This window comes from Artemia franciscana, chromosome 7, assembly GCF_032884065.1.
Source record: "Artemia franciscana chromosome 7, ASM3288406v1, whole genome shotgun sequence".
In the NCBI taxonomy this organism is placed as follows: Eukaryota; Metazoa; Arthropoda; class Branchiopoda; order Anostraca; family Artemiidae; genus Artemia; species Artemia franciscana.
In genome coordinates, this window is record NC_088869.1 from 6,654,921 (window position 1) to 6,669,054 (window position 14,134).

At 35.1% G+C, this 14,134-nt stretch overlaps 2 protein-coding genes across 3 annotated transcripts in view; both read right to left on the minus strand.

The window, feature by feature from the left end:
• Positions 1 to 14,134, minus strand: part of LOC136028777 (uncharacterized) — a 281,013-nt gene that overhangs the window by 163,707 nt on the left and 103,172 nt on the right. The window lies entirely within an intron of this gene.
• The window catches only part of LOC136028778 (histone H2A-like), a 141,613-nt gene that overhangs the window by 12,890 nt on the left and 114,589 nt on the right, over positions 1 to 14,134 (minus strand). Inside the window, exon 1 of one of the 2 annotated variants that reach the window (XM_065706679.1) lies at positions 694 to 847. The exons of the other annotated variant lie outside the window; for it this stretch is intronic. Within the exon in view, the coding sequence (XP_065562751.1) occupies positions 694 to 715 (22 nt within the window). The 5' untranslated portion in view covers positions 716 to 847. Of the gene's footprint in view, positions 1 to 693; positions 848 to 14,134 lie in introns of those variants that run through there. 2 annotated transcript variants of the gene reach the window in all.

Here is a 14,134-nt window from a genome sequence, read left to right on the forward strand (position 1 = left end):
CACGGTTTCAAAACCCTGCCCACTTTATGCATTTTTAGTTTGTTGAAGGGGGGTTTTAGAAAGCTACAAAATTGACTTTAGAAAGCTAAAAAATAGATGCACTTCTTTATGGCCTTAAAGCTAAGCTTATTAGCTCAAACCTAATTAAATAAAATTAGAAATCTACTTTATTGAAATAAGGTACCTCCTTTTGCCTCTTCTAGTCATTTCTGCTTTTAATCAATAGGATGACAACAACATGGATTTAGAAGTCAGAAAGGGGTTAGGCCTATGTTAACATGGATACTTGGCAATATCTTCCCAAAGTATTTGGCCCTAAATTTATTGCTGAAAGATTAAATTTTTCCAGCATAACCCCTTTCCAAGATAAAAAATAGCTAAACTAGATTTATACCCTAAATGAAAAGATTAAGAAGGCTAGAAAGTTACCATTTGAAGTAGCCTAACCAATCAGATTGAACATGTGCTGTTAGTGGTTTTAGGCCTCTTAGTCTAGTAGCGGGGTAATTATACCATGGGACTATAATACTATAAGAGATTTGATGTCAGGAAAACTAGGGGGCAGCTTCCTCATCCCAGGCCTAGCAACTCCCTAGCCTCCTCCTAGGCTATTCGTAACATTTCTCAATAGCCTTAAGGCTATATGAATCACTAATTTAATCAACTAAAATTCACAGCATTAAAATATGGTACCTCCTTTGCCTCTTCCAGTCATTTTTATTTCAATCAATAGGATAACTTTTTTTTAACTAATGTTGAATATCCGGTATTTTTTACGTCTTTTCTTAGCTAAAGGCGGGATCTTAGGCAAATTCACACTAAAATCCGAACGTTAGGCCCTGGCTTAACTTGGCATTTTGCATGTAGCTAACGAAATCAAAAGTCCATTTTTTCTATGCTAGCGAATACTGGAAGCCAAACGTCCAACTTAAGGAACATGTCATAAGCTCTGGAAACCCGTGTCTTGAAATAGTCCTGAATATACCGTTGCAGAAACAGAGAAGGTTAACTTCGAATTTTACCTGTCAGATGCTCTTCCAATCGTTACTAACTTTCTGAAACTTAGGAAATGGATGTACTTTAGCGACATCGTTCGTATACCAAGGAATCAGCCCTAAATAAAGTTTGCAAGTGGCACCCAAAGGGGAAGTGCCAAAGAGATTATCCAAAATTAATTCTATGATGGTTATATGACCAGGAGCTGACAAGTGAAGTTATTTCTTCAACTGCAGTTGAAAATTCCAAGGCTATTGCTCAATTGACTCTGGAAGATCTAAGGTCAGAAATAATTTGTATCATACTCCTCAAAATACGTTTTGTGCTTCATGGCTTTATTTTATTCCAGGTTCGGAACTCCATTTTTGAAGGAAATATTAGAGACAACCCGTTGTCGTAGCCTTTGTGCAGAGCCGTATGTTTTCAATGAATTATTGATGCTATAATCTCTGATTACGTCATATAGCTTGGTCGTAGTTTGGTAGGGCGTATTTGATCGAAAACTAAAAGTTGCAACGGGTTTTTGAAAGTAGAGAGTGGATGGCGGGTAATAAGTTCCCACGGTGTCTTTTCCTTTAGATCACCACGAAACTCTGCCGTGGTATTAAACCTAAATTTTGGACAGAGACATAGCGTGTCTACAACATATTAAGTATGGCATGGGGGGCAAGCTGAAAGTTTTTAGATAGTTGCGCAAACCTGGTTCTCTTCATGAAAAAGCCAGAGTATTTTTAAAGCTTGCAAATCCCTGTTAAATCTTCGTTCAATTTACATCCTCGCATGCGCTTACTTTTGCATTGTTACATTATTTGTATCTGAAAGTTTCTCACATTACCTGCGATCATTTGATAATAAACGAGTCATTGCCATTTCTGTGGCACATTGTTGTTGATTTTTTAAAAGTTAATTATGATTTACAAATGGTTGGAGAATCTTTGTATTTATTTATAATATTTTTCTCATTTCTACATTTCGATTTTTTGATCATTAAGTGTTTTTTTTAAATTATTTATTGACTATTTGTTTTTAGTTGGTTATAAAAAATGAAAGGATTGAATGTCCGGTGTCTAATTTCCAATAGTTTAATTTCTAACCTATAATTTGTTATATATTTCTCTTGTTTTGATTTTTGCCAGATTTGTAAGCATCATCTGTTTTCAGTATCGTGTTTGAATCAAGTTCATTTTCTTTTATCGCTTCTTCTCTTTTTTTCTCCTGGTCTCTATTTTAGTGAAAATATGTTTTTGTATTATATGTGCTTAAGTGATTGACAATTCAACATTTAAAGATCTTGTTTCGTGACCCTCCTCTTTTACAAGCCATGGAACCTTTGTAGGGGATTTGTGATTGTGCTATTGAGTTAATTTGTTGTTTTTGGTTTGAAACTGGTGCTAGATCTGACTGAAACTCACCAACGTCATCAAACATTTTGTGTTTTTTAGCATTTTTTCATTATGATAATAACGCTTAAATAAAAATGACATAAATGTGTAATGTGTAAAAAATACTATTATGAAGGTTGAAGTAACTGCTGATAAATTCTAAACATTAGGTGGCATTGACTTGGACGCCGTTAATACCAGTTTTTACTTTTGTAGGTTAACTATGCTCCTTGTGTCTAATCTTGACTCGGTTAACTTATCTATTTTCCAAAAAACTTCAAGATCTAAAAAGTTTGTGAAAGTGTGAGAAGGTAGATCTCAATCTTTTATATAAAAGTGTGTATCTTGATACGGTAAATAACTCGGGAAAAAAGGGAAAAATTCAATTGTTCCTGCGTACGCGCTTATTCATTCTCCATGTTAAAAGTTGTGATATTTTAGCCATGGAGAAAAAATAGCATAGTTAAAAAGTAAGGAGGATTTATTCCTATGGTACGCAATCTTGACGTTCCCTGTTTCGTAAAAATTATTTTATTTGTTTTATTTTTTAAGTTCAAAAACCATTATCAGAATTTTAACCAGTTCATGATAGTTTTTGTTTCAAAATATACAGTATGTGCTCAAGGCCTCGTTGAGACCTTACATGATTTTTATGCTAATTTAGAAATGGTATTCTCTTTACCCAAAGAGAACCTTCCTTTACCCTGCCAATTGTCATAATTTACATTTTTACCATCTCGATGTATACTGATAGCCAGTCCCCTTTAGAAGAAGGAATGTATGCAATATAAGAAAGCAAAAGATTATTGCCTGCTTTATGTATGAAAATGCCCTTTAACATTTCTTTGGTCCTAAAATTTGCTTCAAATATCATCGTCATAATTGAGATCAAGGATGCCTGCAAGGACGAGATGAGAGGATATCTCTAATCCTTCCATCCCAAAGACCTGGAATATAAAAAAAAAAGTCCAAAGTGTTGCTTCACTCGGAAAAGGAATGCAAAATTGTTTTGCAAAGAAAAGATTTTTCTCCCCATTGAAGATTTTTTGGACACCTTTGAGCATAGCATAGTGAAAATCTACACTGGACAATTAATCTTCTGATGTCCCTAAGATCAAGAGTATTTAATTTGTCAATATTCAAAAAGGTTTTGCATTTAAAGCAACTTTAAAAACGAAAAATCATGGAGAAGAAAACACAAACAAGGGAAAAATATTAGCAAGCAAAATTGCTTAAAATTTTCCACGGCCAATTTTTTGTCCACAGCAGGAAAAAACATTTTTGAAACATTAATAGCAGAGATAAGAAACAGGGTCAAACAAGGTATTCAAATACGCTGTGTGTTATCCAAAGACGACCTGTAGCTATGTAGAGTGTAATCCCAGCTATAGATTGACTAAGTTGTTCAATTACGCTGGTTTACATGTGTTCCATAAGGGTTTCACCTTGTCTCTGATTGGTGGAGCAATAAATATACTCCATAAATTAGATTACTCAGCATTCGGGATGTTGAACCACTGTAAACCACCAGCTTCAACATTGAGCCACCTCTTCATTTCGCTCCTAGTCAATGCGGACGGGGCGAGTTCTTTTTTTTGTCACTTGGCTGATTTTGTCGAAAAAGGTGAGGGAAGATCCGGCGTTGACTCGGAATTTCATCGTTATAATCAATCAAAATTTAAATGTAGCTCAAATTTAAATTTTGTTTAAAATGCATTCTATTTTCACATTAGAAGGGCCTGGTAAAGTGCATTATGTAGCTTTTGAGGAGCTGAAAAAGATTGGAATACGAGAAAGTATAAGGTCACGTAAACCGAGACAGGTATCATATCTTAACATATTTTGTTGTCAGTAGGGTAGCCCTGCTCAAATGTTGGGGTAAGGTTTATATTAAAAGACTATTTAGGTAGCTAAGAAATGAACTTACTTCCGTAGTCGGAATTACATCCTGAACCCAAATTTATCATTCATTTGTGTTAGGAATGAACTTACCCCCACCCTCATATAGCCTATACCAATGCAGGACTGGCCTATATTCCAATTCAAAGTATATATTTGTGCATTAGGGAGGCGGGTGTATAGTTCATTTCTGATGCAATTGAATTGTTAAATTTGGATTCAGGATGCAATTTACTGTCCCCCCTAATGTGCAAATATTTACCCTGAATATGATGTAATATTCCCTGAATATATGGTGTAAATGTATGATCATTCCAGTACATAAGGAGACATATTAAGTAAACAATTCTTACCTCATAATGTGGAAAATAATCCTAGCCAACATGTTTTACAATAGGAGATTCTTTTTCAGTTCTTTCACTGTAGGCTATTTCCAGTTTTTCATTCACATTTTCAATAATTATGTCTATTCTCTAAGCATTGAAAATTGTTCATAAAACAAACACCCATGAACCATGTAGCTAATCTAACCTGACTTAAGCTAATCTACCAATATTTCCCTATTAATATCTTTTTGGGCAATGGTAGTGATGGTGTTTAACTTTTATATATAGACTAAGCTTTTTGAAAATAGAAAAATGCAGTCAAATCTAGGCTATGTTTATTTTTCACAATTTTGTTTAAAAAAGGTTGTGCAACATTGAAAGAAGTGATGATAATGGTTATCCTGCTAGAAAACATGTTAACTAGAATTATTTTGCATATTATGAAGTAAGAACTGTTTTCTTAACATGTCTCCTTATGCAGTAGAATGATCATGCATTTACACCTTGGTATTGTAGAAGTTTCAATGTTTATTATGGATAAGTAGAAACCCAGGTCACCTAGAATAGAAAGAGATCAGAATATTACATCCTCCCTCTTTCCAAACCAGTGACCCAGTACAAAATAGTAAACCTTATCACATTTTAATACAACACAATGCTTTCCAGAGAAAGTGCTAGGCTTGCTTTTCTGGATGAACTATTATTTATTGACACTTCACTCTACTTTTACTTTGGCTGACTAATATTAATAGACACTTCACTCTACTTTTACACTTTCCTTTCAGAGGAGAGTGGTATCACTCTTGCTCCTTCAATTCACCTCAGATATTGATTTACTTTTTAGGTTGAACCTTTGGACTGGCTTCATGGAGCAACCAGTACAGGTTGTGTAGAGGGGGGGCAGTTTGGTGCTGTGTTGGGATCAAACAACTAGTGCTTGACATAGGTACTGGTGTGTGAAATACTGGGCTGTGATTGTGACTTATTGGCTGTGGATGGTTTTGATCTGGTGTCTTATGAGATGGGGTAAGGGCTATTCCAGGTAGACTTGGTGGTGCTGTTGATGTCTCTTTGTATGGGATAATCTCAGAGCTGGTGATGGAAGTTGGTGACATGGTATCTTTATATGGTGCCTATTTCTTCTGTTTGTTGCCCCTTCATTGGTCTCAACTATGTAGGATCTTGGATTTATGTGAGCTCCTTTGATGATGCCAGTTTCCCATAGTTTACTGTGGATTTGTGCCTGGACTTGTTGTCCAATTTGTAATGGCATCAGTTCTTTTGAGTGTTGGTTATGATATTTGATCTGGCATGACTACTGTTTAATCCAATTTCTTTGAACTAGATTGTGGTGGATGATCTTTGGTACAAGTAGCTCTTTTGTGCAGTAAACTATTACTATCAGACTTCTGCTCATTAGCAACTGGGATGAGGAGGCTAATCCATCAACAATGGTGTTCCTATATTCTAGCAGTGCTAATTCAAAGTTGTTTCCAGCCATATCAGTTAAAAAGAATTGAATTTTAATGCTGATTTTAAATATATAAGTTTCATCAACATCAGTTATACCCATCAAAAGTTACGAGCCTGAGAAAATTTGCCTCATTTTAGAAAATAGGGAGAAACACCCCCTAAAAGTCATACAATCTTAACGAAAATCACATCATCAGATTCAGCGTATCAGAGAACCTTATTGTAGAAATTTCAAGCTCCTATCTACAAAAATGTGGAATTTCACATTTTTTTGCCAGAAGACAGATCACAGATGTGTGTTTATTTTTTTTTCCCAGGGGTGATTGTATCAACTGAGGGGTCCTAGAATGTTGCAGGAGGGCTCATTCTAACGGAAATCAAAAGTTCTAGTGCCCTTTTTAAGTGACAAAAAAATTAGAGGGCACTTAGGCCCCCTCCCACGCTCAATTTTTCCCTAAAGTCACTGGATCAAAATTCTGAGATAGCCATTTTATTCATCATAGTCGAAAAACCTATTAACTATGTCTTTGGGGATGACTTACTCCCCTGCAGTCCCCGTGGGAGGGGCTGCAAGTTACAAGCTTTGACCTGTGTTTTCAAACAGTTTGTGGTAATGAACTGTACTAAGGAGCAACCAGGCTCAATAGAAACCAAAACTCTAAAAAATGGAATTTTGATACCAATAGCTACATCAAAAGAATCGCATTTTAATGCTGATTTTAAATATATAAGTTTCATCAAGTTTAGTCTTACGCACCAAAAGTTACAAGCCTGAGAAAATTTGTGTTATTTAGAAAATAGGGGGAAACACCCCCTAAAAGTCATAGAATCTTGACGAAAATTACACCATCAGATTCAGCGTATCAGAGAACCCTACTGTAGAAGTTTCAAGCTCCTATCTACAAAAATGTGGAATTTTGTATTTTTTGCCAGAAGGTAGATCACGGATGCGTGTTTATTTGTTTTTTTTCTTCTTCCCAGGGGTGATTGTATCGACCCAGTTGTCCTAAAATGTTGCGAGAGGGCTTATTCTAACGGAAATGAAAGGTTCTAGTGCCCTTTTTAAGTGACCAAAAAATTGGAGGGCACCTAGGCCCCCTCCCACGCTAATTATTTTCCCAAAGTCAATGGATCAAAATTCTGAGATAGCCATTTTATTCAGCGTAGTCGAAAAACCTTATAACTATGTCTTTGGGGACAACTTACTCCTCCACAGTCCCCGTGGGAGGGACTACAAGTTACAAACTTTGGCCAGTGCTTACATATAGTAATGGTTATTGGGAAGTGTACAGGTGTTTTCAGGAGAATTTTTTTATTGGGGGGAGGGGTTGAAATGAGGGGGATATACTGGGGGGAACTTTCCATTGAAGAATTCGTCATGGGGGAAGAAAATTTCCATGAAAGGAGCGCAGGATTTACTAGCATTATTTAAAAAAAAAACATTGAAAAAATAAATATGAAAAAGTTTTTTTCAGCTGGAAGTAAGGAGCAGCATTAAAACTTAAAACGAACAGAAATTATTACCCATATGAGGGGCTCACCTCCTCCTAATACCTTGCTCTTTACGCTAAAGTATTTTTAGTAATGTCAACTATTTATTCTACAGCTTTTGTGATTCAGGGGTCATTCTTAATGAATTGGGCCAAAATTTAAGATTTAGTGTAAAGAGAGAGGTACTGACGAGGGGGCGAACCCTCTCATATGTGTAATAAAAACATGAGAATAAAAAATTCTTTACATAAGCTAGTTTATAAGTTACATATATCTTTTACTAATAAAAAGATTTGTAAAAAATTAAAAGTTCTAGTTGCCTTTTTTATTAACCAAAATATTGGAGGGCAACTAGGCTTCCTCCCCGCTCTTTTTTCTCAAAATCATTTGATCAAAATTATGAGAAAGCCATTTAGCCAAAAAAAAAAAAATTATGCAAATTTCGTTTTAATTATTTCTCTGCAGAGGGCCAAAATCAAAACATGCATTGATTCAAAAACGTTCAGAAATTAAATAAAAAAAAACAAGTTTTTTCTACTGAAAGTAAGGAGCGACATTAAAACTTAAAACGAACAGAAATTACTTCGTATATAAAAGGGGCTGCTTCCTCATCAACGCCCCGCTCTTTACGCTAAAGTTTTTTACTGTTTTAAAAAGAAGAGTTGAGAGAAAGAGTCAAACTTTAGCGTGTGGAGAGGGGCGTTGATGAGGAAGCAGCCCCTTTTATATACAAAGTAATTTCTGTTCGTTTTAAGTTTTAATGTCGCTCCTTACTTTCAGTTGAAAAAACTTGTTATTTTTTTATTTAATCATGTAGTAATGGTTACTGGGAAGTGTACAGACATTTTCCGGGGGAATTTTTGGTTTAGTGGGGAGAGTTGAGGGGGGGGGTTACGTGGGAGGATATTTCCATGAAGAAACTTCTCATGGGGGAAGAGAATTTCAATGAAGGGGGCGCAGGATTTTCTAGCATTACTTGAAAAAACAATGAAAAAATAAATATGAAAAGTTTTTTCTACTGAAAGTAAGGAGCAGCATTAAAACAAAACGAACAAAAATTATTACATCTGAGGGGTTTACCTCCTTGTTATACCTCACTCTTTACGCTTAAGTAATTTTAGTAGTTTCAACTATTTATTCTACGGCCTTTGTGATTCAGAGGTCATTCCTAAGGAATTGGGACAAAATCTAAGCTTAAGTGTAAAGAGCGAGGTGTCGACAAGGGTTGAACCCCCTCATATACGCAATAAAAACATACGAATATAGAAGTTCGTTACGTAAGTACGTAAGTTATGTATATTTTTTACCAATGAAAACTTGGAGGGCAACTAGGCCTCCTCCCTCGCTTCTTTTTTCTCAAAATCTTCCGATTACTTGCAATTAATTAATATGCAAATTTCGTTTTAATTATTTATGTGCAAAGAGCCAAGATCAAAACATGAATTAATTCAAAAACGTCCAGAAATTAAATAAAAAAAAACAAGTTTTTTTAAATGAAAGTAAGGAGCAACGTTAAAACTTAAAACGAACAGAAATTACTCAGTATATGAAAGGGACTTTTCCTCCTCAACGCCCCACTCTTTACGCTAAAGTTTCTTACTGTTTTAAAAATAGAGTCAAGAGAAACAATCAAACTTTAGCGTTTTTTATGTTTTTTTTATTTAATTAATGTGAAGAGCAAAGTTGAAACTTAAAATGAACAAAAATTATTTATGTTCAGCCGGTTCAGTATATATCTGCAAAATTGGCATAAAAATCTTCTACTGCTTCAAAGATTTTTCTACGAACATGGAACTTTCCACTATTTTACAAAAATGCAAACACATGTTGAAAATGAAATTTGTTTGCGTGTTAAACGTTTGGTAACACAAGAAGATATAGCTATTTGTCTATTCACAATGACAGATTGAAAAGTAGCTTTGTAGCTAACAGTTCAAAATGGATAAAATAAAAAATCTGGACACGAATGGATATGAGACGAAGACTGATGGCTGAATGTGCAAGGGGATCAAAGGATATTTTGGTAAAATATTTGAAAATACCCAGGAATCGAAAGGTATGTTTTGACTAATAATAAACCCCGTCCAACCTCAAAAAATCCTTAATTTTAGTTTTGTAACTAATTAAACAGCAGACAGCCATATAGGGCTTTCGAGTGATAAATCTATCTATTTATTTACTTTAACTATATAGCTAATTCGGTTGAAACTAGATGATTGAAAGAGTTAAAAGCAATTTAGACCAGAAACCGGTCCATGGGTTTGGAGGGGGCAACCCTCCACCCAAGACACATCTGGCACACTTATTCGTTTCTCTTTCTGTAACCTTTTTTATAATAAACTTGTCAATTTGGTGCCAACCTAAAATCACATTGGCGCCCTTGGTCCAGTGCCCCCCAAGATTTTTTCTAGACTCGCCCCTGGGACTAATTGCCTTCCACCACTGTTCACTCTTAAAAGAAAAATAGGACTTTCAGTTTAAAATTAAATAAGCCTCATCTAAGTCTGATACAACCACCCCTTCCATAGACACCTTATATGCCCCGGGGCATAACTTACATCTCTTACATCCAGGTTCTGAAAGGTTGTTTCCACTTCGAAGGCCTTGCAACACGATCCATTAGACTACTCAGAACAAACTTAAAATCTAAAAATTCCCATCGGGTGTCATTAAGGAAAAGAGGCCGTGGGTGGGGAGTTAGTTGCCTCCAGAGCGATTTTGACTCGAAGTGCAGTGGAACTTCTGATTCCCAATCCAATGAGCCCCCTCCAAAGTTTAAACAAACACCCCTTTCCATATGAACTTTGCATGTTAATAAAGGGCAATTATTACTACTTACATTCCTTACCCTGACGGTTGCGAGGGGGGGGGGTTGCGCTCAGAGACATAATCATTGGACTTTCTAACTATGCTGAACAAAATAGATATATCAAAGTTTTGATTGGATGTGTTTTGGAAAATGATGGGCGTGAGAGGAGGGAAACTTTTTGCCCAACAATCACTTTTGACTATTGAAAAGGGCACTAGCACTTTAATTTTCAATCGAATGAGTCTATTCAAAGTTTCTACGACAAGTACTTTGATACGAGGTGTGGTCAGAAGAAAAAATATACTCTGCCCATAGTGCTCTTTGCTTAGAAAGATATGAAATAAATAAAGGAAAACATTAGGGCGACTGCAAGGGAGCTTGACGATTAAAATTTTCAAATTATGAGCCATATTAATGAAATTGAGATCAGTTGGAAGTTATTTGAAACCGACATCGAGCTTTTGTGCCATCTTGAAAATCCTAAGCTTTTGTCAGAACCATGATAACAAATGAATTGCCATTTCTTCATGAACTTAAGACTATAAACTAATATGTGTATGTTCAGCAACTTAAAACATAAAACAAAGAAAACAAATAGAAGTGATATGGAATATTTGAAACTGTATGAATTAAAGATAAATTCAAAAACAAAGAAATCTTGAAAAACAACAGGTCTATGGGCGTGAGAAAAAGAACGAGAATAATCAAACGCATGTGCCCTCAGCACAATGGCGGTTCAGGCCTCTCTTTCTCCCGGGGTAAAATATTGATTAGCACCCCCCTCTCCCCTATCTCCCAAATCTTTCAGTCCAGATTTTAACAACGTTCTCCATTTGATTAAATCTGACTTTTGTTACCTAAGCCTCTGCAAAATTATTAATTATCTGGTCCCAATTGATTGCTTCTAGTTCTTTGCGTTTTATGCTCATTGACGCTAAATCATTTAGTTGCTCCTGGTTTATAGTTGATCTTACGTTCCTCACTAATTGACTCAAGTTGTGACACACATACCCTGTCCCAACTCCAAAGTACCAAAGAAAACAGGTGTCAAAGTTGAAAAATGGGCATCCATCTGGAGTCGATGGGATTACGGCAGAGATATTAAAGACATACAATCAAGCCCCCATAACCGTTTGGACTGCTATCTTAGTGTCATCTCGAAACAGTCCCAAAAAATTAAAACAGGGGCGATTATTGTACTAAATCAAAACACGTTATGTGCATACAGGTTGTCAAAAGGGCGTAATCAGGAATGACTGAGAATATTTATTTAGAACTTTCGAGGAAGGATAAAGGAGATGAACAATTGACCGAAAGGCAACATTTGCTTACTAATACTGCTACAACAACACTACTAACTTTACAATATTGACGGGAAATTTGGCCTACATAAAAAACACTATGTGCCTATACTTTGTCAAAAGAGCTTATCTCAAGAATGGATTGGGATATTCAGTTGGAACTTTCAGTGAATACTTAAAGGAAGAGATCAATTAACCAAAAGGCTATATGTGTACGGTACTATTAATACTGCTACCGCTACATTTACTACTGCTACTACTTCTATAACAACTACTTGTTAGACTAAAAGTATTAAGATGGAAATTTCAAAAAGTATTTAAATATACACGTTATCAAAGGGACAGGTTAAAATTTTGGGGAATTTTGAGGTGGGAATGTGAACTCAGTCACAATACACCCTCCTAATGATGGTTGTCAAAAGGACATATCAGCAATATCTAAGGAACAGTTTGGTGTGTGAATTTGAAATTTACAGGGCTTGTTGTGGAGGATGTTGATATGACCAAAAGACAATATTTGCATCTTTTTCCAATTGCTTCTACTCATACTACTGCTGATGGTACTATCATTACTGCTTTTACTGCCACCAGATATAAGGCTATTGCTATTAATTCTGCTGGTACTACTACTAATACAACTACTATCACTGCTGGTACTTCTAACTGCTACTAAAACTATGGGTATTAAGGCAAAAATTTGGGAATATTGAAACTCCGTTCAACTAAATCGGTACCAGTTATACCAATACATGTTGTCAAAAAGACATATCGTCAATGCCTTAGGACCAATTGACGGTATTAATTTGAAACTTCTAGCGTGTGTTGAAGGGGATGTTAAAGACACTGAAGGTGCTATGCGCATGCTGATACTAATGCTTTTACTTCTATTACAATTATTGCTACTACGCAAGCTAAGGGTATTAAGGTGAAGCGTTCAGGAATTTTTAGGTGATTTAGGTGGACATTGAACTAAAACAATTCAAACTATGAATAGACAGATTTTTTTAAATGTGACAAAGCAATATATCAAAAACGGTTTACATTATTAAGTTAGACCCTTATGGGTAAGTTTTGGCGAAATTTGAACTAGCCAGAAGGCAATATACGATTACTATTAAGACTGCCACTACCGTTAATTTAACTAATGACACTAAGGGCATTAAGGTGAAACTTTCAGGGACAATCTTGGGGAGTTTCAATTCAACGAAAATCCTTTACGTATGCAGGTTTTCAAAAGGGCTCAGAAGCATTATATTAGGCATCGCCACTATACAATAGCTGGTAATATCATTGGAACTTTTAAAGAACAAAGAAATTTGATAGGAGATTAAAAGTTTTAGTAACCTTTGGAAGGGTCAAAAGGGATTGGGGGTAGGCAGTACTCCTCCCAAGCCCATTTGTTTTCTAAACATTTTAAAAAAAAACTTCTCCAAATTACAAATAGTAACCAAACTGTAAATTCTTATAGAAACAACCGAAACGATATAAAATATTATTTTTTCCTTTAAAAAGACTATATTAATAAAAACCGAGGTTCTGGAAACTTCGATAAAAAAATTTTCAGAGAAAAACAGAGTTCCATTAAACGAAAAATGAGCAGAAATAAAGTCAACTAATCTTCCAAGCGTAAAACTACCACAGATTACCATTAATAAATAAATGAAGCCCAAAAAGAACAGAAATTACAATAAATAGCCGAGTCAAGCTCAAAACGAGCAAAAATTAACATGAGAAGGATTGAAAAAACCATGCCTTCTCAAAAAGAGGACATAATTTTCACTTTACTAAAAACTACCAATGAACTTGGAGTATTAGTTTAAAATACATACACAGACATATATTCCTTAAAGTCTTAAAATTTTTCTGATTTATTAAAGTCAATAAAGTGCAAAAACTTTTTTTATGCATCTCTATATACTAAGTCTTATATTAAGACTGTTAGTTTAATGTAAATACACAGACATGTATTCCTTAAGGCCTTAATAGTTTTTTATTTATTAAAGTCAATGAAGTGTAAAAAATAGAGATATAATATTTTGTAATATTTGGCTATTTAATGTAATATTTAATAGTATGTCTATTTAAAGGTGTACATCCTCTAGATTTGGAAATTTTCAATGCCAAAAAGAGTAGTATCGCCATCTAATTTTATTAGCATAAAAGATGTCGTCAATAAACTATCCACTTAGAATCCCCAAATAATATCTGAAAATTGTACTTGAGATTGTCTAAGCATTAACCCCCACCACAGCCCTCAGGCAAACGGTTGCATGTTAGTTGATCCGTCCATTACTTACGCATAATATAATTTTTTTTGAGAAAATATACTATGTTTGACCTTTACTTTCCAAAAAGACTAAGGGGATTCAAGTGAGCCTTTCAGACAATGTTGATGAGACAATTTTACTAAATAAAACATGTTATGTGCATACAGGTCGTCAAAAGGGCGTAACTCAG